At 35.5% G+C, this 23867-nt stretch overlaps 2 protein-coding genes across 5 annotated transcripts; both read right to left on the reverse strand.

Moving 5' to 3' along the window:
• Positions 1–254: 254 nt before the first annotated feature.
• On the reverse strand, positions 255–13061 carry LOC126690413 (exosome complex exonuclease RRP44 homolog A). Its single transcript, XM_050385536.1, has 24 exons — positions 12772–13061; positions 12559–12696; positions 12321–12478; positions 11946–12001; positions 11331–11453; positions 11040–11170; positions 10688–10928; positions 9492–9645; positions 8622–8862; positions 8346–8502; positions 8103–8171; positions 7427–7552; positions 7243–7295; positions 4654–4760; positions 3967–4021; positions 3749–3848; positions 3295–3406; positions 2628–2748; positions 2131–2190; positions 1933–2038; positions 1756–1851; positions 1238–1319; positions 1085–1150; positions 255–662 (listed from the first exon to the last, which is right to left on the reverse strand). The coding sequence occupies exons 1-24, from the start codon at positions 12823–12825 to the stop codon at positions 464–466; spliced, it is 2805 nt and encodes a 934-aa protein (XP_050241493.1). The 5' UTR covers positions 12826–13061; the 3' UTR covers positions 255–463.
• A 1478-nt stretch (positions 13062–14539) lies between these two features.
• On the reverse strand, positions 14540–23707 carry LOC126690414 (uncharacterized). 4 transcript variants are annotated; one of them, XM_050385537.1, is made up of 16 exons: positions 23412–23707; positions 22855–23067; positions 22237–22320; positions 22033–22104; positions 21870–21941; positions 21525–21758; positions 19254–19364; positions 19057–19170; positions 18486–18623; positions 18326–18394; positions 18098–18204; positions 17278–17361; positions 17097–17184; positions 16463–16576; positions 15809–15993; positions 14540–15123 (listed from the first exon to the last, which is right to left on the reverse strand). In XM_050385537.1, the coding sequence occupies exons 2-16, from the start codon at positions 22984–22986 to the stop codon at positions 14898–14900; spliced, it is 1830 nt and encodes a 609-aa protein (XP_050241494.1). In that variant the 5' UTR covers positions 22987–23067; positions 23412–23707; the 3' UTR covers positions 14540–14897. The 4 variants fall into 4 exon arrangements, with proteins under 4 accessions (XP_050241494.1, XP_050241495.1, XP_050241496.1 ...); XM_050385538.1 differs by having other exon boundaries at positions 22855–23061; positions 23410–23707; XM_050385539.1 differs by having other exon boundaries at positions 18486–18608; positions 23412–23706.
• Between the last annotated feature and the right edge of the window lie 160 nt (positions 23708–23867).

Raw genomic sequence — 23867 nt, forward strand, 5'->3', positions numbered from 1 at the left:
AAGCAAGTGTATCATATTCTCATAATTTTTTGAATTCCTTGAACATACGAAATGTGATCTTTAGAATATTTGCTTTTCTGCGTCTTTTAGTAAATATTCTTTCTTTAAAAAAAATTCATTTTAGACCCTATAATTTAAGGGTATAGAAAATGAAACTATATAATTATAAAAGGAACAAATTAAATCTTGAGATTTTATAGAGTAACAAATTAAACCCTGAGATTTCAAAGAATAACCAACAAAACCTCAATCCATTTAGTTAGAACGACATTACATTTATAATTTAATAAAGTCTGAAATTATACCACACAAGATTCAAAAAATCAATATAAACTAAATCAAGCTATATTACAGTATTTGTGCATTCCTATCCCTACAGTGCTCCACCCTTAATTCAAACCAAACATTACAGCTCCATAAAACATTGCTATTGAAATACAATGTAAAATGTCATTTGACTCATCTAAGTAAGGGTGAGCTGGAGTTTTGGCCGGTTGGGCTGTGGCTCCACAACCTCCATGTGGATTCTTACCGTCTGCAGAACACTATAAGAGAGGCTACCATCCATCTTTTTAATCTTCTGCTGTTGCTCATCTACAAACCATTCCCCACCACCCTTCTCGCTTCTTGTTGTCAAGTACACGGGGCCTTCTATACCATACCTGAAAAAGAAGCGGAACAAGGGGAAACAAAATGTGAAACCCAGTTTATCCTCCACATGCATATTATTAACCTCCATAAGATTATATCTCGGCAACTCTTTCACAGAGCTAATAGAATGGCCATATTAACTGCTTTTCCTCAGAAGATACATCATCTATGAGATTAATGGATTGACTGTCAAGATTACAAGAGAGAATTCAGGGATTACTAGAAAGATGTAATTTTGGAGATATTAACTAGTCACCTTACACCAAAATGCCTTTTGCCTTTACATTTTTCATGTTTTCTTTTTAACTCTCTCTCTTTTACTTTCAGGGAGAGGTGGAGCATGGACGTGCAAAAGCAACAGAATCAAGCAAGAATGTACATAAAAGGTAAATGCTAACAGAGAGAGAATCCAGCAAGCAGTTAGAAAACATACTTTGGCACAAAAACAATAAAGCCATTGGATCTTATCTTCACTACTCTGGCCTCTGTGTCTGTGGGCCTACATCAACAAAGACAGATTACATTTCCATGTGTGCTTTTGTAAGTGGAGAGAGAGAGAAAGAGAGAGAGAGCCCTTGGTATGTACCGTTTTCTGAAGTAGATGAGAGTATGCAGCTCTACTGAGGCCCTGCTCGCCATCTGGGCATTTCTATGTCGATAATTTAAATCTGAAGACATTTACAAGCAGCAGTGTTATTAAAACTCAACACGTGCATTGGGCCCATTTAAACACTATATAGGAGGCTTTCTAAATCTAACCACAACATTGGGAAAGCTAGAGATAAAATTAATTGAGCTGACCTCAAAAAGACTTGATAAGTTCAATATAAGGAAACGAAACATCTTTAAATTTTGAAATATGAGACATGGTATTTAGAATAACCAAATTAACATTTGTTACCACAGCTCATAAGAACAGGAAGTGGTAGTACATGCATTTTATGTTCCTTCAAGCAAAAAATTGACTTTCAACAATTAATGCATAAATATATGCAAACTCGCTGCAAATAAATTATTCTTCGGTCATGCATAATTATACAGCATCCAGCAGCACAACTAATATAAAGAATGTAGCATGTTATGGTAGGGAAGAGTATTCCATACTGTCAGCGATACTAGTTAGATGGGGTCTGTCTTGGAATATTGATGGAAGCTTGTATATCCCTAAAGATGCAGAAAGCAGACGGTGTACAATGACGTCTGCAAGAAAAGTAAGTTCCATACTCAATTTACAATATAAGATTCACCAACTGAGCACCACATGATAAATCTGACACTAACCTGCATATCTCCTAATAGGGGAAGTGAAATGAGTATAAAGAGGTGCTGCAAGCCCATAGTGATGATATTCTGGAGGACTGAGATCCCCACTACAGAAATAAACTGCCTAAATTTGTAATGCAGGGCATAAGAATAGATATTAGGAACATCTCTTAAAGACATAATTCTGAATTCACTCAAATATTCAGGGGAAGTTACCTGTGTCATGCATCTAGTTGCCAATATCCTGATCAGCTTATTAAAGTATGGATCATCACCCTGGCAAATAAGTAACGGAAAATTTTATTTAAAAAAAAGAAACCAAGTACACTGAGGGTGAGAAACAATCAAACTCTCAAATTTCAATGTTCAAACAAATCAAAAATAAAAAAATAAGGAGAAGAATGAAAAGCAACACTCCAATCTAATAAAGTACGAAAGAAGAAGGCTTTAATGTCAAGGATAGACAGTTCACATCCCTGGCAAACATATAGTTTGTTTTTTTACCTCAACAAATGTGGAGAGAGAGAGAGAGAGAGAGAGAGAGAGATTTGATTATTTCTCTTAAAACATAGTTAGAAACTTGACATGCCAATGCATTTGTATATAGTGAGTGTATAACTGATGTATGTTTACAAATCCACAAGGTTTCAAATGGAAAAAATCCAGAGCCAGACAACGTTCATAACTTAAATAAGCCAAATACAAAGACTAACCACGGCATGATCAAGTGACTCAGCCAATGCTTTTGATGACGAGACATCCAAGTTGAGGCCAACAGCAGCAGCTGTCCGCAGCAAAGGTTCAAGCATCTCCCTGGTTGGACTAGGATGGCGCCTGCAAACAGAATCAATGCTTATAAGGAAACATAGGTTGGCACAGTTTAATAACAGCAATGACATTATCCTGCCACAACCACTGAAATTGGTCCCCATCTACTAGTAGCATTTAGATTAAAAAAATCTACAGGTTTAGCAAAGATGAATACATCCAATATTCTTCCAACAAATTTTAAAATGAAGGGCATGTGCTACACCCACCATTATTAAGCATTTGAATCCTTCCTAAACTAAACACAATATCAATGTCCAGTAACCTACTAAAAATATAAATCAGTAAACAGGTTGCCATCAGTTCCTGGCCAAAACTTTTTAAATCATATTAGGCAACTTGCAAGCTTTTTCTCTATGGTAGATGAGTAATATCTTAGTGATATTCATGAGAAGACATCATGGATTAGTTGTTATTCTGTAAATTTACAGTACAAACTAAACATTAAATTCTGAATGTATCTTCTAGTCAAATGATAGACCATAACCCACATTGACAAGGTTAATAGTGAAAAGGAAAAAAGAAAGTGGGGAGGGGGGGGCTGCAATTTACCTTAATAGTGAACACAAAGAAAAGTGTTTAAGGATTTTGTCTGCAACTGCAACATTGGCAGCAAGCATAAACTCCTCCACCATTTGGTTTGCTTCCCGAATCTGGTACATACCTGCAGAAACAACTCAACTCTATGTCTTAAGGATATCAATATTCCCAAACAATTCAAAACAGACACCAATCAAGAAAACCATAAATCTCAGTGAACCATTAATCCACATACAGTGTATCATTAAGATTAGTGGTGAGAAAATAGAAAAAATTAAACTCCATGATTCTAAAGCATCATTGGGCCATTGATAAATACTAAATAGTACATACTTTATGGATCCAGATCGTTTATTTAGAAATTGATCAAGAAAATGGGACAGGTGTCTCATTTTCATCACAAGTAAACCGATTTGCTAAATTTGGATCTATTGAAAAAGAAAACTTGACACTCAAAACAACATACCAATATCTAGAGGGTCATGAGTTTCAGTGTCAATTTGAAATTTGACTTCAGCAGAGGCTAGAGTTAAGGCTCCTCTCTCAATACGCCTAGACCTCATTTTCTGCCAGCAAGTCAAAAGCACTCATTTCAGAGAAATCAGACAGAAAATGTAAATCAGAGCGTTCTTACTATTATCTCATGAACAAATGACTGATTTAGTCTCCAAAGTAGGTGTGTACCTTTGCCAAAACATTCATATTTCTCAAATCTGTTGTTAATGGATCCATCAATCGACTGCAAATAACATGAAGCAATCAAACAGTTTCAATATAAAATTGAAAGACTTTTAAATAATAATAAAATTTACAAACGGAATTAAGATTGCATTATATTCATCACAAAAATAGAACAGATGATATGTTCTGGATCTTGCCCCTGCAGTTTTTGGATCAGCAGCAATCAACATAAGATAATAAAAACAATGAATTTCATACTACCAACAGGAAAAGGAGAAAAGAAGATACAGGTTAAAAGAATGGATTGGGCCCACCACAATTTGTGGTTTGTTATTTTAAACAATTTAAGAGATAAATTAAAGACAAGGGATTGAATGTGAGAAATACCAATTTGTCAACAGGCAGGAAAATCAATGAGGTTATGGCCATCAACATGAAAAATAGATGATGAGGGAACAAGTTGTTCCACAGGGAAATCAGAACAATGGGCAATTTAATCCAATGGTTATAAAGCCTCTCATGGGAGAATTAGGAAATTTTGTGCAGGTGCAAGTAGCTTCTTATAGAAAAAAATTCACCACCATTATAATTGAAGAAGAAATATATATAGTATCATACATTTTGCTAAAGAACCAGTCCAAAAAATTAAGTTAATCTACAGCAGTCAACCAAAATTGAATAAAGTCGCACCTGTCATCCATCCTCGCCTGAGCTTCAATGTAAGACAATGCTGCGCAAGATTTTATCACACTTTTCGTATATCTTGTAGAAATAATATCCGCTTCAGGTGTCATTTCCTGAAATTTAAACAAATGATTTGTGTAAGACCAAAAACAAACAGATAACTTGGACATGGTCATCCCAATCAGCAACTCTGAGTGTGTGCATGCACATTTGCATAGAATTATATGCTTGGGTATGACTACTAATGAATGTGTCTATGCATGTCTGCAACATTGGTTTCATACCGATGATATCTATGGAAGCAAAAAAGCAAAGTTCAACATCAGAAAGAATAAATCATGTGCATAAATAATACCTCTCTAGAAAGTATTAATGCATGTAAGTATGTGGGAATGTGTATATATATAAATGCAAGGAAAGAACAGTATCTCTCTTAAGAAATAAGTTTCTATCCTCGAGAAGTTATGTATTAATATTAACAAATGTGTATCCACAATATAGACACTTGAAAAACTGCATAGGTCTGTCATGGCATGTTGGTAAGTTGTGAATGAAATTGCTAATTGTATTAAAAGAGTGGCTAAAGAAGTACTTAGAGAATCTAAGAGATGTGGGTGACCAGCTTAGGAGACTTGGTGATGGAATGATAGGATTCGAATTGAAGAAATTTGCTTAAAGATAAGGGCAGGCCTTTTTTTTATTTATAAATAATGAATTTTATTAAGATCAAAAGAAAAGAGTCACCCAAGTATACAAGGCATATACAATTGGGTACAAACAACAAATTACAAATATTTATCAAATCGCTGACCGAGGATAGAGAAAAACTATGTATTATCCAATCTAACAAAGTTTTTTTTTAAAAAAAAATTTGAGATCCGGCAAAGATCTCTCAAAATCCTCAAAGCTCCAGCTATTCCTCTCCCTCTAGAGGCACATCAGACAATGGGAGGCAGCCATCCAAATAGAAACATTTTAATGTTGACCAAATCTCCCTTGCCAACAAGCTAGTAAACCAACAACAGTCTTCAGCAGCAAAGGCACTCGTATCCGCTTTTGGCATGATAGGTAGATTGGGGATGATACTCTAAAAGATCTCTATCTTGAGCTCTATGTGTGTTCAACAGTTAGGGATGCTTGTATCTCTAAGGTTCTGTGGATTCCAGAAAGGGGTACTGTTAGAGTATGGGATTTAAGGTTTTATAGAGCCTTTGAAGATTGGGAGCTAGCTGCATCTTATTCCCTATTCCAGCTTATCGAAACTTGTATTCCTCGAGGTGATAGGAATGATACTCTTTGTTGGAGTTTAAAAGGTGATCGTAAGTTTGACATCCGGTCTTATTACCATGCTATTCGAGGTGCCTCGAATTCTTTGTTTCCTTGGAAGGGTGCTTGGAAACCAAAGATTCCTAGGCGAGTGGCGTTCTTTTTGTGTAGTGCTGCACATGGTTGGATCCTCACTTTAGATAATCTAATGCTTAGGGGTCACCCGTTGGCTGCTTGGTGTTGTATGTATTGTTGTGATGGGGAGTCGGTAGACCACCTTCTTCTTCATTGTCTTGTTACTCACTCCCTTTAGACTTTTAAGCTTCAGGCTTTTGGTATTCATTGGGTTATACTAGGATCAGTGGCGGATTTGTTATCTTGTTGGCATCAGTGGCCTGGGAAACATAATTCTGACATTTGGAATTGGGTTCCAAGGTGCTTAATGTGGATTGTGTGGATGGAACGAAATCATCGTTCCTTTGAGGGTAATGAGAAGACGTTGAATGAGTTAAAGGTTTTATGCTAACGTAGTTTTTTGGAGTGGTCTCATTGTTGGGGTTTTACTGATTGTTCTTCTCTCTCTGAGTTTATGTCTTCCCTTAGCTTAGTTTCCTGATTTCTCGTTTTGCTGTGCTGTTTGTTCTTTTTTTTCTTGTTGTTCATCATCATGAACAACTTGTACTTTTCCTTTTTATTTTTTTCCTCATTAATAATAGTTTTATGATTACCTATCAAAAAAAAAAAAAATATACCCCAAACAAGCCAAACACCATTGACTACAACTTAGAAGCCATGGGGCAATGTAGTAAAAGATGGTCAACTGTTTCCCCATTTCGTTTGGCAAAGTAGCAAAAGATAAGGGTGGACCTATTAATGAAAACATGAAAGAGAGCCGGTTGAAATGATTTGGTCATGTGTTGAGGAGAGCTGTTAATAAACCACGGAGGAAGTGGGGGTTGACTCAAGTCAGGACGCATGAGTAGATTCACATCGAGGAAACGAGAAAATGTGGATGAAGTCTTAAAATAATATTAGTAGAAATAGTAAAAAATGATATGTTAATTAAAAAAGTGACAGCTGGTAGGATTTTAGATATGATAGAATTGCTAAAAAAAATACATGTAACCAACCCTGATTAACCTATTATAGATCCATGGTCAATCCTAAGTTTTGGGACTAAGACTTGGTTGTTGTAGCAAATTGCATATCTACAAAAATTTTGCTCATTCTAACTTTCACTTATTAAAGAAATGATTATTTCTTCAAAATAAAAACAAAATCAGAAATGCCATATGTCTTATCATGATCAAATAATGAAGTATCACATACCCAAATAACAGAAAAGGCTAGCCTTTCCACGTCAGACCGAAGAGAACATATGTCTGCAAGATAACAATTAAAATTAATGAGCTTTAACACCCCAAAGAAATTAACCATAAGACCATGCAATACTTTATATAGAAAAATGTATTCAACAGATACAAGGATGAAGAGGAAAAGGAAAATGGTTTACCTTCCGTTAGAGGTTTTGGAAGCATGTCAATTCGTCGCTCAACAAGGTAGACAGATGTGCCCCTTTGTGAAGCCTCATCATCAAGTGGGGAGCCAGGGTGCACAAAATTGGTTACATCAGCAATATCTAATTGAATGTCATTAAAGATGAACATTGTTGCCTCCTATTTACGCCTTTTTTTTTTTTAACAAATACAATAGAATTTGAAACCTATGGCATATATTCAATAGTAGTTACTCTTTACCATCAGTCCAAGACACTAATGGGTTTATTTTTGGCAGACGCGATATTTGAACCCAAGTCTCTTATTCGACAACAAAAAGACTTTACATCAAAACAGTGAAGATTCACAAGAAACTCCAGATGGAGAAAAATAATAATAAAATGTCAATAGGGCCTCAAATTATAAATTTGAAGGATTATAAACTTTTTCTCAAAGCTAAAATATCTAAATAAACTATACCATGTGCCAAATCTTATATCATCCAAAGGTGATGGATCAATACTTAGTACTGACAACTAACTATCGAAATCCAAAGCTTTTGAATTTCCCTTCTGCAACCCAATAATTTATACATTAAAAGATATAATATGTAAATTTTCCTTTGAATGCACAGTCAACCTTAAAATGAAGTTAATTCATTTACATTGAAATTTTCAGCAGGTAATAGGATACGAACTCCAACTTCAAAATTTCCACTTGGAAGAGCTGTACAGTGTAGTGCATCGTCAATATCTTTGCATCCTGCACAAACGAGATGGATGCAGTATGTTATTCTAATAACTAACTAAATATCTGTCCAACATCAAGAGACATCATAAGAAACAAATCAATAGTATATAAGAAGAAGAAGAAGATAATGATGATGATGACAACAATGACAATAAAAAAAATAGAAACAAAAAATGGGTCACATACCTGGGGGATCCACACTAAAGACACGCAAATCTCTCAAATCCTGCCTAATAGGATTTGTCAAATCTTCAGAAGATACTGACCATGGCAATGGTGGCAAGCATGCTAGAACTTGAGAAGAAAACGGTCTCGAGTTTATATCATTCTCTATCAAGACCACCTGCAGCATATACAAAGCTCATTGACGTTTTCTTCATCTAAATTTATCAGTTAATAGGAATATCAACTGAGAATCTAGGTTGTTTGTCATCTCTCCCTCTCCCTCTCTCTCTTACATACCTCACTTTCAGTATCTCTATCACCTATTTCTCCTATGGTCCGTACATAGTGTCCAGAAGGATATCGAGAAAGACGATCCCAAGAATCAACTGCCACAATAATTCTCTTGTCGAGAAGATTCTCAAGCTGCCGGGTATGGATTCGAATCTTAGGAATTCTGCGATCTTTGGAGACAAATAAGGCATGGGCTGTACCACCACTACCTGCAGGCATAGGCATTGGCTCCAAAGATCCACAATAACTGCACAAGATTTAAGATTATTGCAGACATTTGAACCCATAGCCAGAAAAAAATGAGCAAGACAACTGAGAGCCTGACACTAGCCAGAGCATTAAACAAGATAAACAAATATAAATATTTAGCAAACTAAAATAAATAAAAGTAAATTGTGACCTACAAGAGTAACACTTTATAAGTTGATACACAAGAGGTTCACATGCACAAAGCCACAAATATGACATAGAGATATATTAGGTATAAGCGTCATCTGCATAAGGCTTAATTAGAGTTCACTATTGAATTTCTTTACATGAATGTCAGACAAGCATGTTACAAGATAATATAAGGACAAATATTAATTCACAACTGTCACTATATCATTTAGATGCTGATAGTACAATACCATGCATTGAAGGATGGAAAATAAAATAGTTACAACAAACATACATTTAGAGAACACATAATAAGAACAGGTTACGAATTCCACAATTAATCAATATATATATATATATATATAAAAGAGATGCCCACTATATTATTCAACAAAAAACCAGAATCTTATAAAACTTTTTTATTAAAAAAATCTATATACAGCAAGCCAATCCTGGTCTACCATGAACTTTACCAAATAAGACACTGAAACAACTTACGAATGCCAGTTCCGCTTTATAATACCAACAACACAGCCGGACGGACGAGATGAGACAGCATTTGTGTCTCCAGCAGAACCTTGCACTAGATTGGTAGTTCTAGGAGCATCATCAGCGCTACTTGGAACCAGATGAACATCTTCTTCTTCATCCTCTGCAGGTAGTGAAAAAACTATTTAAGACTGTGTGTGTGTGTGTGAGAGAGAGAGAGAGGGAGAGAGTCAAGTTTACTCTCAACCAAAAGTATAGTTTAAACAAGCAAGAGAGAGAAAATCTAGTTCAGTTTCAAGTTTCAACCAGAACTTTTTCTTTCTTTCTTTCTTTTTTAAAGGCAAGCTATGCAGGCAACCTCTTTTGTCCTCTTGCAAATACAGGTTCCCATGGTAGGACAGCCGAACTGTTACACTAGATCTTTGGTGGACCATTGGTCAACACTTCCTGGGGCTTTGACTCCAATATCCTATATAGGCTCTTAAATTCCTTTGTAATAGTTTTATCCCACTTGACCTTTTGATGTAGCTATACTTTATCTGTTCTTATTCTCTCTTTCTAAAAGAGATTTACTTTGTGACCTCTCTATTCTTAGTGTTTCTTATTTCCCACAATCCCATCCCAAAATAAAAAGGGAGTTATAAACTTTCAAGCCAACCCCAGTGTCACATATTCAAACCCCAACCCAGACATGCTGCTGTATAATTGTTAAGCACATGTTTTTCCGTTGTGTACCTGCATGGTTCTTTCATGCTAATAATTGTTAAGCACGTGTTAAATTTATTATTGCTACCTGAAATTGCCAAACCAGGTTCTCTCAATAAGCAATACAAATAAAAATTGCATTAAGTGAATGATTTGTATTGCACATTGAGCTAACTCATGCGTGCACGATTAGAATCAACTAATGAGCTAAAAATTTATTGCAATATGAATTCCTTCTTCAGCAAATAAACAACAGCTGAACCCAGTAACAGTGTCAGGAACTCACATCTAAGGAACTTTCTTCTGATGGAGGAGTGAAGAAGAGTGGATATAGAGATAGACATTAAGAAGAAAGATCCATCAAATATCCTTCACATTTAAGCAACTTTAAAAAAAAAAAAAAAAAAATCACAATTATACATCTAACGCACAACAATAATAATATGTTTAAACAGGTGTCCACCTTCTAAGAGGCCCAAAAGGCATGAGAACCAACATACCTTCATCTGCTATGGATAGAGACTTCTCCTCATGCCACTGGTCTTGGGGCAGAAGTTCTACTGCCACTATATCACCATCAAAAGCCCTATTCATGTTTGTACGCCCATATATAATTATTTCATCACCGATACTCTCACTCCCAACATAAGCTTCAAATGGATTATAACGGTTAACACGAAGCTTTCCTTGATGGTAAATTCCACGATGCAAACCAGAAGTAATCTCAGACATGGGCTTGTGCTGAAAAGAGAACAGAGATCAAGAAATTTATGAAAACCATATTTTTGTTTCATGTAACTTATAACTAACCAAACCCAAAAGCTATGAAGATAGACAAACTCAATAACAAACCTCTGTATAAATGACTTTCCTCTTTGACGGTCTCAAATCTTCAACTTCTTCCATTTCGACATCTTCTGATGAAGGTTGCACTACCAGGTCAAGCAAATCAGGTCGATCCAATGATTTCACGTATGACTCAACTGAAAACAATACAACAATTCACAAGTAAGCTTTGTACACAAAGTTATTTTAATAAATAATCATGAGGATGAGGATAAGGATGTTGATAAGCCATATCTAAATCATGCAGATATCAGACCCAGTGATTGGATGCCAGAACTACAGCAAAGGATATCTTACTTGTCTCTGCAGATATGCCCTCTGCAATAGCTTTCCTTTTATTCTCCTTATCATTAGTTATAAGTAAAACGCGAGCTGCACCACCAAGATGACTCTGATACCACTGAGCAGCCACCCGTATTGCTGAATTGAGACTTATAGATGTCAAAACTTGGAAATTTGAAAATGCAATCCATGAGATAAGCCAAAACTCATAGCTACCAAGCAATGATTATCACACACTTGAAACACGTGCATGAATAAAATTTAGGATTTAATTATTGTTGGAGAGGAAGGAGAGAAGGTGGGGTGAAAGAAAAGTATTTGAAATTAGCAGTCATTTACAAGAGGGACAAGAGGGGAGCGCAAGGGGAAGGAACTGCTGGTTAGAAAAGTTTATGCACTTCATACCAATTACCAAATTATTGTAATAAGGTTTACGTACTAGTTTTTTTCCTATGAACTAAAATTTTAAGCATCAACTGACTTCCATGGAATGGGAAAGGATAATTTTGTTGTTGAAAACCTCATGAGAGTCTTCTTTCATGAAGACTTGAGATGAAGAGCAACATAATGATAGAATGTGTACAAACGCAGCAGAGCATATGACAAATTGACAACAAAGAGCAAACAAACCTCTATCATTTCGATCATTTTTACTTTCTTTAGCCATTTCCTTGACAAAAGTATCCCTGCAAGGAAAGAAAAAGCAAAAAAATATCCAGAAATGTATAAAACCCCCATCAGTAATGACAACAGTATAGCCAACTAAGATAAGCACACATATTAGTAACAATGCATAATACAGTAAGTCAAACAAAATTCCACGACAGTGAAGGTGACAGGTTGTGATTGGTGTACAATAAGAGCAGTGTTAGTGTGAAATTGATCAAGTAGTGAAATCGTTTGTGTTTCTTGTAGCATTACTGGCATGAATATAGGCAATATGGTTTTAATTAGACATAGAGTAGCAGAAACACGCAATTAAAGAGAAAGCAATAGAATACATACTTATGGTGTTCATTAGCAAAGACGAAAAATCTCCTTAAGGAATTACTGCAGAGAGCTCTAACTCTATTGTAGACACCCATGTTCTTGTTCTTAACCTCGTCCAGCACCACCGATAGCATGACCACATCGTCAATCGCCGGGTTCTCAAGCAAATCAATCTGCAATTGAGCGTTGCGTTGCGCTGAGATTGATTGAACAAAAGAGAGAGAGAGAGGGAACGTGAAAACAAATAAAAGACCTGGTTGAGAACGACATTGGTGTCGAGAACGAGAATGGTGGAAGCAGAAGGACTCAAGCGAGCAGCTGAGGAATCGCAGAGTTTGCAAATAGGAGCTCCACAGTATATATCGTCTCTCAGATAGTGCTCTCTTACTTGCTGCGCCAAACAAACAAACAATTATGGTTCAAGGAAAATGGAAAGAGAGAGAGAGAGAAAAAGAGAGAGAGAAACCTTGTTAACTTTGCCGCCTCTGGTTTTCTTGACGAAGGTCTTGCTGTGCAACATGTTTCTGTGTCGTGTTGAGTTCGAAGAGTTTCTTGATTTCTCCAAATCTCAATCCTATGTTTGCTGCTGCCTTTGTTTTGTTGCCCCGTTGTAATTACTTCTTCTTGTCTGCGCACTGCTCTCTTTGCTTTTGCTACTCGGGGACGGGGAGTCGGGATTTCCTTTTTCACACACTATCCCTAGCCCACCCCGTACTTGTCTATTCTTTATTTCTTTTTCTCTCACTCTTGTCAAAAAAAAATATTCCCACCGTTTTAAATTTCATAGTTAAGGGAAATCTTAACAAGTAAGGTGCAGTGCTTATTAAGATTTTCCTTGGTCTCACATATAAAAATAAAAAAATAAAATTGTCAAAAAAATACTAAAAAAGATTTTAAAAAATTAACAAAAAATTATTGTTAACAAGTGTCTTATGGTGCCCGTTAACACAACCCTTACAATAATAAGAAAAAAGAATTTGAGTTGAAAACATATTCGTTGAAAATAACATTACGAGCAAAAATAGCATGCAACAAATGAATCAAAACCCTTTCAGTTTGTTTGCCTTGGAGTAGAGAGGATATATTTTATGGTCTGAATTAAGTTTACTTGAATTTTAAGGTTTTACTTGATGCTACATCAATTAAGATTCTATTCCATTGAATAATAAATGATGACTACTTGTAAGTATGATATAACTGTGTTCATCTTTAACTACCACATCATTTCCATGAGATCGACTCCCTGACTCCCTCAATTTCAAAAGAAAATGAAAGGACCTTTTTTTTTTTTTTTTTTTTTTGAGAAACAAATGAAAGGACCTTTGATGCAACAATCAACCTCCATATATACCTAACCAGCCTTCTTGTCCTCTCTTTGAGACACTAGAAGCTGCAAACCAATGCTTTAATATTGTTTTCCTAATGAGACTTAACAACTTTCATTTAAAGGGGCCTAGGTCTTCCTTTTTCCTTTTTCTTTTTTACAATAAGGAAAATGGAGATTTGAACCATAGTTATCCTAGTAAAATAGAGTCAGCTATGCCACTAAGAGACAAAGGTCTCAACCCCACATATTGCTTCTAGAAATAAGGTTTCATCATAATGTTTGTTTTAGATTAAAACTCGTCATTTTATTTCTACTTTTTCAGTCCATATTGTGATGTGCTTTGGAAGCGAATTTTCAGTCCATGTGATATGCTTTGGAAGTGGATTAGGTCCGTTCTTCTATTCATTTCTTGTTCTGAAAGCCTTTGATTGTCAGACATAATTTTCAAGGCTTTTCTTTCCCTTACATTCTCAGAAATGTACAGCCGCTTGAATACCAGGTTGATGAACTTCATTTTTGGATGTGTCCGCTCCCAGTTAACTTTGACCCCCTCTATTTTCAAACTTCTCACAAACTTGATTGTCAATTAAAATTTTGGGCTGGTATGCATTAAGTCATTTGCCAATTTTTCAACCAGTTGCTTATTCAATTTTGTAAGAGCAATTCTGTCATTAAAACGCTACAAGACTAGGACATCACCGGCTGATGCTAGCACCCATTCAACTACTGATGTACAACAATTTCCCTCATAACGTCAACAGCTGTAGCTCAAAAATACAACATGACCGGAGTCGTTAAATTCCATATCGATTTGGGAAGCCAGGCACATGTAAACAACATGGCGCTCACAATCGGTTATGTGACCTCAGAAGAAATCTGATCATAAATGCTAAGAAAATACATGATGGAGATCCAATGCATCGCAATGAAATAAGTTATCCCCTCTACTGTGTGTTCTGTTACAATCAATACAGAAACAATAAATAATAACTAACTCAAAATTTATCAAACAAGGACTTTTCAACTTCTTCAATTAATTTTACAATTTGCAATAGAAGAAAAAAAAAGGGAAGTCAGATCACAATTATATAGCCCAAAATTGTAATGGCAAAACCATCCTGTCAGCTGAGCAGCACACCTTCGAGGTGAACCGAGCAACAATCTTTCATATTTAGAAGCCTGCTCTTCTGTTTAGTATGAGCAAAGGTAGATTTTGTTTCCATCTCTTCCAGCAAAAAGAGTCAAAGACAAAAAGTGTTTTGACATCAAAAAGACTCCGGACTTGTTGAGGGTCTAATTCTTGCAGGCATTCCTCTAGGTTCTTCTAATCCATTTGAAATCCAATAACTCAATGGATTCCGGGGTGTGATAGACATTTTGCTCACATCAAGATCAAGCTCTTCCTCAACAACATCTTCATCACTAATACATTCATCATCATCATATGGAGGTCTGACCATTGACCAATACACAAAGTGTGGCCGAATGAACCTTTAGATAATGAAGAAAATAAGTAATGTCAGTAAAACATTCGAAATATATATAAAAACAAATGTTAAATTTCTTGCAACAAAAAATGTTGGACAAAGTTTTCCTCCAATTTGGAGAAATATCCTCCAACCCATGTGGCAATTCATTAAAACATCCATGTAAACTAAATCATACGTCTCATTAGATTATTTAAACAAGTAATATTACCAATTAAATAGGCCATGTGACTAAAAATACACAGATAGTTTTATGAATTGTAACATAGCAAGGTTGGGGAATTTCCCTCCAAATCGGTTTGGAGGTAAACTCTATCCAAAAAGGTTATCCTTTTTATCTAAAGTAGAACTTTTATTGGTAAAATGTGGAGAGCCCACCAAACAAAGTTGGTGACCAGTATCTAGCATCCTTACAAAATGAGCTTCATAAACATGGCAAAAGTTTTATTCTCACCATGAGAAAACCAATCAGAATGTGCTCGTGTTATATTTTCCATCATTTCATGGTAATTTTTAAATGGGCTACGAAACATACCCAAACCAATTTTACAGGGGAGAGAAAGGGTGGTTGGAGTATAGTGTGCTTTTCTCACAGGCTATAACAGCCTCCCTATGTAATGTCAAAAATTGCAATATAAATTCTGTTTCATTTTGAAATTAATCTTTTATCCAAAATCTATAATGCCAACCTGTCACTTTTTTTCAGCAAACATGGGTCAAATGGGAAGAACATATCAAGCCTTTCCATCCCACCAAAAGCTCTAGAATGTTCTGACTCCAGCAAGTCATTAAAATTGAATTCCTCAGATGAGGTAAATAGCTGAGCTGCTTCTGCTTGTCTGCAAAATTCCTCTACAACAGAAGGCAGACATACCTGTCATAAAATGATAACAGACGTAAGACAACGCACAATCTGACAACGTTTAGATTGCCTGACACAATCCAGTAACACTGAAAAATTAAAATAAATAGGAAAAAAGGAAAAAAAGAAAAAGAAAAAAGGGACTAAAAAAGGTACATAGTCATAATTTTATTTTTCATTTTTTGATAATATAGGGAACCTTTCTAAAGAAGAGCCTTTTGGACTCTCCTCTAGCTAATAAAACCTATGGGCAACTGATCCCACCTGCCAGAACCAGTTGTCAGGTAATCCAAGGACATTCTCCCTTGACGAGCTTGGCAGTTTATGCTCATGCCCAGGAGCACAAGTTACACAATCATAATAAAACATAAACTCTCCTTAATGTCAAAGAAAAACAGGTACTTTTACATATCAAAACTGTAACATATACACTGAGTACTCCTTTTAGAGTTTTTGGCTGTCCCCCAAGACAGCTCCTCACCTTCAATGGGCTCAATTTATGCCTCAAGATTTGCTCTATAAGGAGAAGATGCGGCTTGAACCAAGCAACATCAATCATTGATTTCATTCGGAAGCAAAGAACATACATGATGGCCTGTGTACAGACAAATAACCATCAGTTTGCAATTTATCAAAGCAGTAAATAACCTCCCTGTAGAATTGAGTTTAATTGCCCAACAGATATTATTGTATAAATAAGGAGCATAGGCACAGGGATCACATAATGCTATTCATAAAGAAACAAGTAAATCTTAGGTTATCCACAGAAAACATTTCATCAGTTTAAAATGGGCTTGTCTAATTCACTTCAATAAAAATTATTCATATAAAAATTAGACTATCAAAAAGGGATTTTGTTAAATTTGTAGTGTAGGAGATTAAATGTTCTCAGCAACACACAGCCAACAAACCACTCATTATAGGCCATTTTCTTAATTTCCAAAAGATATCAAATGTACCAAGTAATGTCTGTGCACGCGCATGCAAAATGGATAAATCAATATTTCAGAAGGCAACTATGCTGGATAACATTACTCTCTATGAACATTTTCTTACTAACATAAGGTACAAAAATCAAAGCTTCTAGTCCCAATTATTGCTAAAGCATAATATACCTGGCATCCAGAGTAGAAAAGTCTATGGGATGTCGGGTTCATTTCACCACCTTTTCTGTTGCAATATTCAAAACACCAATCCACCAACCTGAGAACTCATAAACAAAAGAAAAGTACATTAACCATTAGTTGTTGTAACAAAATATAAATTGCATTCTAAGAAAATATAATGCTTAACAACCTTTTCAAGATGCTAGCAACCAAAGGAGCTGACAGAAAATTCCCACGAGACAAATAACTCGCCAGATAAGCAACAGCACTCATCCTGCAGAGAAGCAGAAAAAAAAATTAGCACCATAGATGATGCTCCTAAAAATAATTAAAATTATATTGCAGAACTTTCAAGTAACTAACTATAAATTCAGACCAGACTAGATATGGGGGAACTGGAGGTGCAAGAACTTAGATGGGATGGTGAAAGAAAATGAGTTATTCCAACTATTGCATGCACTTCAGCTATACAAAGACAAAATGACTTCAAACCAGGTAGTTACCCCTCCTTCCACCCATTGACCACCCCCACCCCCACCCCCACCTCCGGGCACCCCCCAAAATAAGTCTTATGAGATACCATGTGAGACAGAAAATCAGGAATATGCAACAAAATAATTTAACACCATGTGGTTTGGTTTGGTTAAATGTGCCTCGAAAGCACATGAATAACGGGCAAGACGAACAGGCCCCAGACCAAACTTTCAGCTTAATAACCATAATAGGTACTTCACACAATTTGTGGTTCCTTAACAAAGTGCCAAAACCAAATACCTAGAGTTGTTACCATACCAATGCAAAGTGGACAGAATGTACAGAACCAAAAAATAATTATATAACCAATACATAAGTACAAAACACAATCAATTGAAAAAGAATAGTTTGGATCAACTTGGAAGTTCTTCAAAGACCACATTTCCTAAAATACCAATGCAAAATATTATTGTTACCTAAAACAAAAGGTTTGACACTGAAAAATAAAGTCTTTTAATTCACAGCAAGATCATTACCGGAAAGACAGAGGGTAGTCTTCACAAGCAAAAATATCTGCCAGTAACACGGCAAATCTCACACCACAGTTTTCAGGATCTAGAGCACAGGCATAGAACATCACAAACTGCATTACAGAAAAATAAAAGCAATGCATTTTAATGCTGTCAATTACCAAAAAACCACTAATTATTTAATATTGAGAAACATATGAGAGAAAACACATAAATTTGATGAAATATCTATACCTGAGCAAATTTTGACTTGTATGCAGTAAGAACAGTAATCCGAAATGAGTCTAAAAGAGGTTCAAAGACCTGATCACCACATTTCAATAATATAATAAAATTGGACATTAGCCACAGAGAGTAGTTCAACAGCATTAAAAAATTGAGCATCCAAAAGTACCTCAGTCAAACGGCCACTGACTTCACATGATTTGAGATGCTCAAAAGTTAGCACCATCAGGCTATCTAATTTTTCAGCAGTTGAGTTTCCTCCCAAACTCTTCCGACTTAATTCTCTTGGAAACTGTAAGAGTATATCCTAGATTACTTTAAATATCAGGCTAATCAATCTCAAGAATTCTAGAAAATCAGCAGAGAACAAGATCACATAAGTAAACAAAAGACTTCCCAGACAGTATAATATACCAAAGGTTTAAAATTTGGCAGGAACCAATACACTTTTCTCATATGTATTTTTGCCACTAGGGCATTCGTTATTAGTGGTTATCACGTGTTCGGATAATTCAGGACTGGGACAAAAAGGAAGGACTAAAAGAAAGAGTTGAGGCAGGATAAACCAACATGAATGTCAATGAATCAATGGAATATAAGACCATAGATTTGTAAAATGATCCAATCTAAGACACAATCAAAGCCAGTGAGTCAAATCCAACAATCTGATACCATTTCTTCATTCAGAAGATTATATGATGAAACAAGATATACAGCAGTTTTGAATATAGTATATCTACCTCAGTGCCATCTTCCTCATCATAATCTGCAAAGTCATCCATATCTTCAATCTCCATCTGAAATATTCCTTTACTAGAGTCGTCATGTAAAATGCCATCCCATCCAATATCCACCTATACAAAGTTAATACATGATTATATATAGATGCGGTGACATTTTTTGCAACTAACTTGTTAGGGAAATTCAATCTACTTACATCCAAATCTATGAGAGTATCCATCAATGCCATAAGCATAGTGCTACTAACAAATTCTCCAATTGCACCACTCTCCAGCTTTAACATGTTCTCTGCATATACGACCACCATCTACAAGAACAGTGAGAATAATTTCAGATCTAATGATCCACAGAAGTAATATTCCAATCAATATTAGCAAAAACTTTAAGGCAGCAAAACACAGTCCCAAACATACTATATAGGAAACTGAAACCATGAACATAATAATAAAAAGTTATGAGAAAGAAGCCAATGAGCTATAGCTCTAATCCTCCCATACTAATGGAATGGAGGGTGAAGTCTTGGGTTCAAGACCCACTAGGTGCATGTGTAACTACTTACTGATAGTAAAATAAAATAAAATATAGTAATAGGAAGGAACAATCAAATTTTCATTAGGGACAAATGGCAAACCACGGATGTCGTCATATACAAGTATACAACATTAGCTCCAGAACAATACAATCATCAATGTTTTATTCGATGGATAAACAACCAAAATTCTGAAACTGGAAAGAGTTTGTTTCAAAGCTTGCAAAGTTGAGCTCGGTAGTGTTCACCTAGGCACTCGCCTCTAAAGCCTTGAGGCAATGCACAAGCCTTAATGAGACACAAAGTTGGTAAAAGCGAGCTCTGAGCATGCCACAAAGCTTCATACTTGAAGTGCTTCAAGTAGCTAAAGTGAAGTGTATTGTGCCTGTTCTAATAAGCAGAAAGTCGCACTTTTTGCATCTTTTATTTGTTGTCTAAAAAAGATAAATAACTTATTGGACTCTCAATTTTTTATACCAATTTTATTGTGTTATACAACACATCAGCCAAATTCTCATTACTTATCAACACAATAAGTTCTAGAATAAGAGAGAGAAATGAAAGGGTGGGCAACGGGTTCAAGTTCCAGTTCACAACATACTCCAAATGAGAAAGAGGTTAACTAAGATGAAGTAGATGAGGAAGATGATGAGAAAGATGATAAGGGTTACAAATCTTGTGATGACAATGATGATGGTCCTATGCATAATGAGAATGATGATTATATAACATAGGGTTGCATTACATTGCCTATGTTAGGCATAGAATTCAGTGCTTACAATTCTAGTGCTTTTTGGCTTTGCTTTTTGGGTAAATTTTAATTCAACCATGCACCTCATTTCAATCATGGCTATCAAATATCGGGGTTGTGTGTATTTTGTAAAGAACAAGAGTATTGTATAAAATGCTATATGATTACTTGATTACTTGATTGTTATATTGTGCATTTTTATTTTTACTACATAGAAAGTTTAAGAATTGATCTAGCCTATGTAGGATTTGAAGCTACAACCTCTTTGCAATTGCACAAGACTCTAACCATTTGAGTTAATGGGCGAAATATATTACTAAATTCATTTTTTTTAATTATATTTTATAAATCCTTCAACTAAAAAATATTATACATTAGTTTTGGAAAACGTGTGATTTACTTCAATCAAGTGCGTTCTTAAGCTTTGCACCTAGGCTGCTCCAAAGGCCTTTGTACTTAAGTGCACCTCAGCTCTTGGAATACATATTTTGAACCCAACTTCCATGTTGTGGATAAATTAGATCCATAACATGGAAGTTCAGTTCATAATATGTATACTAAATGTGTTGATAACCTAGTGTCTTACTTCACTCAGGCGAGTGCCTTTTTGACTTTCAAACCTCACGCAATACAAAACTTGGTGTCTTGAGATCACCTTCAGCCTTTAACAACATTGGTTCATTATAACCAATTGCTATAATTTGAATGTTAAACCATCAAAACAACAATGATATGCATGAAAGATGACCTGCAAACTAAAACCATCAAATTGCCATGGGGGTTATCAAGAGGTGCACCACCTTACCCCGCCCATTTGGCCCCAAATATAAATGCCATATAACAATTAAAAACTCACGCGTAAGAAGTAAGACCCAATAACTTACAACAAAATTTTGCAAAAAACTAGGCTAAAGTACACTTTTGGCCCTTAAAGTTAGGGATTGTTCTCGTTTTGGCCCTTCATGTTTGATTTGTTTTCATATTGGCCCCTAACATTTCAAAATCTTCATTTTGGCCCTTCGTGTTTGATTTGGTTTTCTGCTTGGCCAAGCAAAAAAACAAATCAAACATGAAGAGCCAAAATGAAAACAACCTGAAACTTTAAGGGCCAAAAGGGTACTTTTGTCAAAAAAACCATATCATGTTTGCACTCAAAGTTCATATTGTGAAGTGCTTATTGAACTCACAGGTTCCTTCTCATAGATTGGCATTTTCCGAGAAATAATTGGACATAGCTTTGAAGGAGCAAGAGGCACCAAATCAGCAATGTGTTTCAGAGCTAAATGCACACGAGAAAGAACTTGGTCTTTTTTGGCAATACCACGTGGCTGCTTCAGCATATCTATGAAAGAGAAAGGTGGTGTGAAACTGCTCACAAGCATTTCCAAACATGATTCAACATATTTTCCATTCGAAGAAGCCTGCAGTATGGTAAGGTTAAAATCAATCATAGAAGGTTCACCATACTTTCTTCAGAGGGAAAAAAAAGTCATCAAGTATAACAATATAAGTGATGCCCAAAACCCACATACCAAGGATATTATTAGTCCAAGCAAAGCATCCATCACATCAGGTCCATAGTTCCACATGTTCATGTCAAAAATCTGAAGAACACTTGCCATAAAAAAAAATTTTAAAATTCAACAAAACATAACAGCATCAATAAGCACACAAATCCAAGTATCATCTACTCACCGAAGAAAGAAGAGCTTCATGAAGAGAAATATCTATATAAGAAACTGCTCCAGATAGCGCCTTTAAACTTGTCTGCAGGGCATATGTAAAGAAGAATTTATGATTCAAAAGAATGAATTAAGAGGTGAATAAAAAAAAAGAAAACTAAATCTTTGGGGGGAAAAATTAAATAAAAGCATATCTAAATAAAGGTAAAGGGCCTACCACAAGCAGTGCCACCTCATCAGGGGCAAGTCCTTTTGAATGGTGCATTACCCCAACAAGCTGATTATAACTGTCACAATCACCCTGTTGCAAGTAGAACATATTGTTAAAATATAAGATGAAAATTAAACACTTGACAATAAACTTCGTTCAGCAAGTGAATAATTAAACCAATAATTTCACTATCAATATATTATTTTTACCCAACCAAAACATGAAAGAAGGCAAGTCAATTGTAGAAAATCAATTCTAAGCCTGCTAATTAGAAAAATTTGCTGATCTATATTTCAAAGAGCTGCCCTAAACTATGGTGCCAAGAAGAGATTGAGCATAGACAACATGATTGTGTGATGGACAAACTTGAATGATATATTTACAAAGCTGATGAAAGGAGAGCAAGGAAGTCAAACCAAAAAATCAGAGAAAAGAATAATCACAAGCACATTAAAACCCTGCAAAAACTGCCATGATTATGAAGCCCACCAAATAAATTCCCGTTACCATACTTTCGTAATTAAATATAACTAAAGCCGATGAAAACAAGGTGACTACTAAAACGATCATATTAAATTGAAAGAAATGAAAAGTGTGCAAGTCACAGAGAAAGCAATTGCTTACCGATGAGACAGAATTGAGAGCGTCCCTAACATGGTAGACTAACTCTGAATCACTGAAATGATTAAAATCATCATCCTCCATTTCATTAAATGTCTGCTCCTTGATGTTGTAACCAAATTCTTCGGCTCCCATGACCCTACTGATCGTCGTCGTTTCAGCAGGGCCTAGGAGTGCCAACTTTTAATGATAATTAATTAATTAATTAATTAATACCTGCAAAATGGATAAATACGGAAAAAGTGAACCTCAAAAACGGTCTTGGTAGACTCTTTAAGTACTAGACAAAAGATGAACATGCCAAATGTGAGAAAAACACAACTCATAAAATGTATGTCAACATACAGATGGAATGTAACTAATATTTTTTTTTTTCACATAGCTATATGTTATGAGTCGTAATTTATAAATCTAGTAAACAAAAGGGGGTAGTGTTTAATTGTATGATAATTGATAGGGAGCAAATATATGAACCGCAACAGCAATAATAGCTTAAACAGTAATACAAATTATAACTGGAAAAAAAAATCATAGTAATTGAAAAAAGAGTGATACAAAACCTGAACCAAGGATGTCCTTGAAATCATCGGCGGAAAAGGGTTGTGTTAACTGCCAAAAAGGCCGACAAGTACGCAAGCAGCGAAAAACAATCTCGGGAAATAAAGATGAAACTTATATATTATTCTTGCAGTTTGATCGGAGAGGGTGATTTGGTTTTTTTTTTAAGGTGAGGTAGCGCCTAGGGTTTACAGAAGAGGAACGAGCTGGCAGGCAATACGATGTAGGCGGTGGCTAGGGTTTACACACTGCTTGTACCTAAGTTTTCTTTCTTTTTTGTCGTGGCTGATAATGACATGGAGGGAGAGAAGGTGCCTTTTGATTTGACTTTTGTTGACCTTGGTAAGTTGTGATTACTGATTATTTATTATTTTAATGATTACTTCTCTCTTTTCTTTTTTCTCAGCCAATTACACTTGTACCTAGTTTTGCACTGGCTTTTTTTTTTTTTTTTTTTT

The sequence above is a fragment of the Quercus robur genome, chromosome 6 (assembly GCF_932294415.1).
Source record: "Quercus robur chromosome 6, dhQueRobu3.1, whole genome shotgun sequence".
In the NCBI taxonomy this organism is placed as follows: domain Eukaryota; kingdom Viridiplantae; phylum Streptophyta; class Magnoliopsida; order Fagales; family Fagaceae; genus Quercus; species Quercus robur.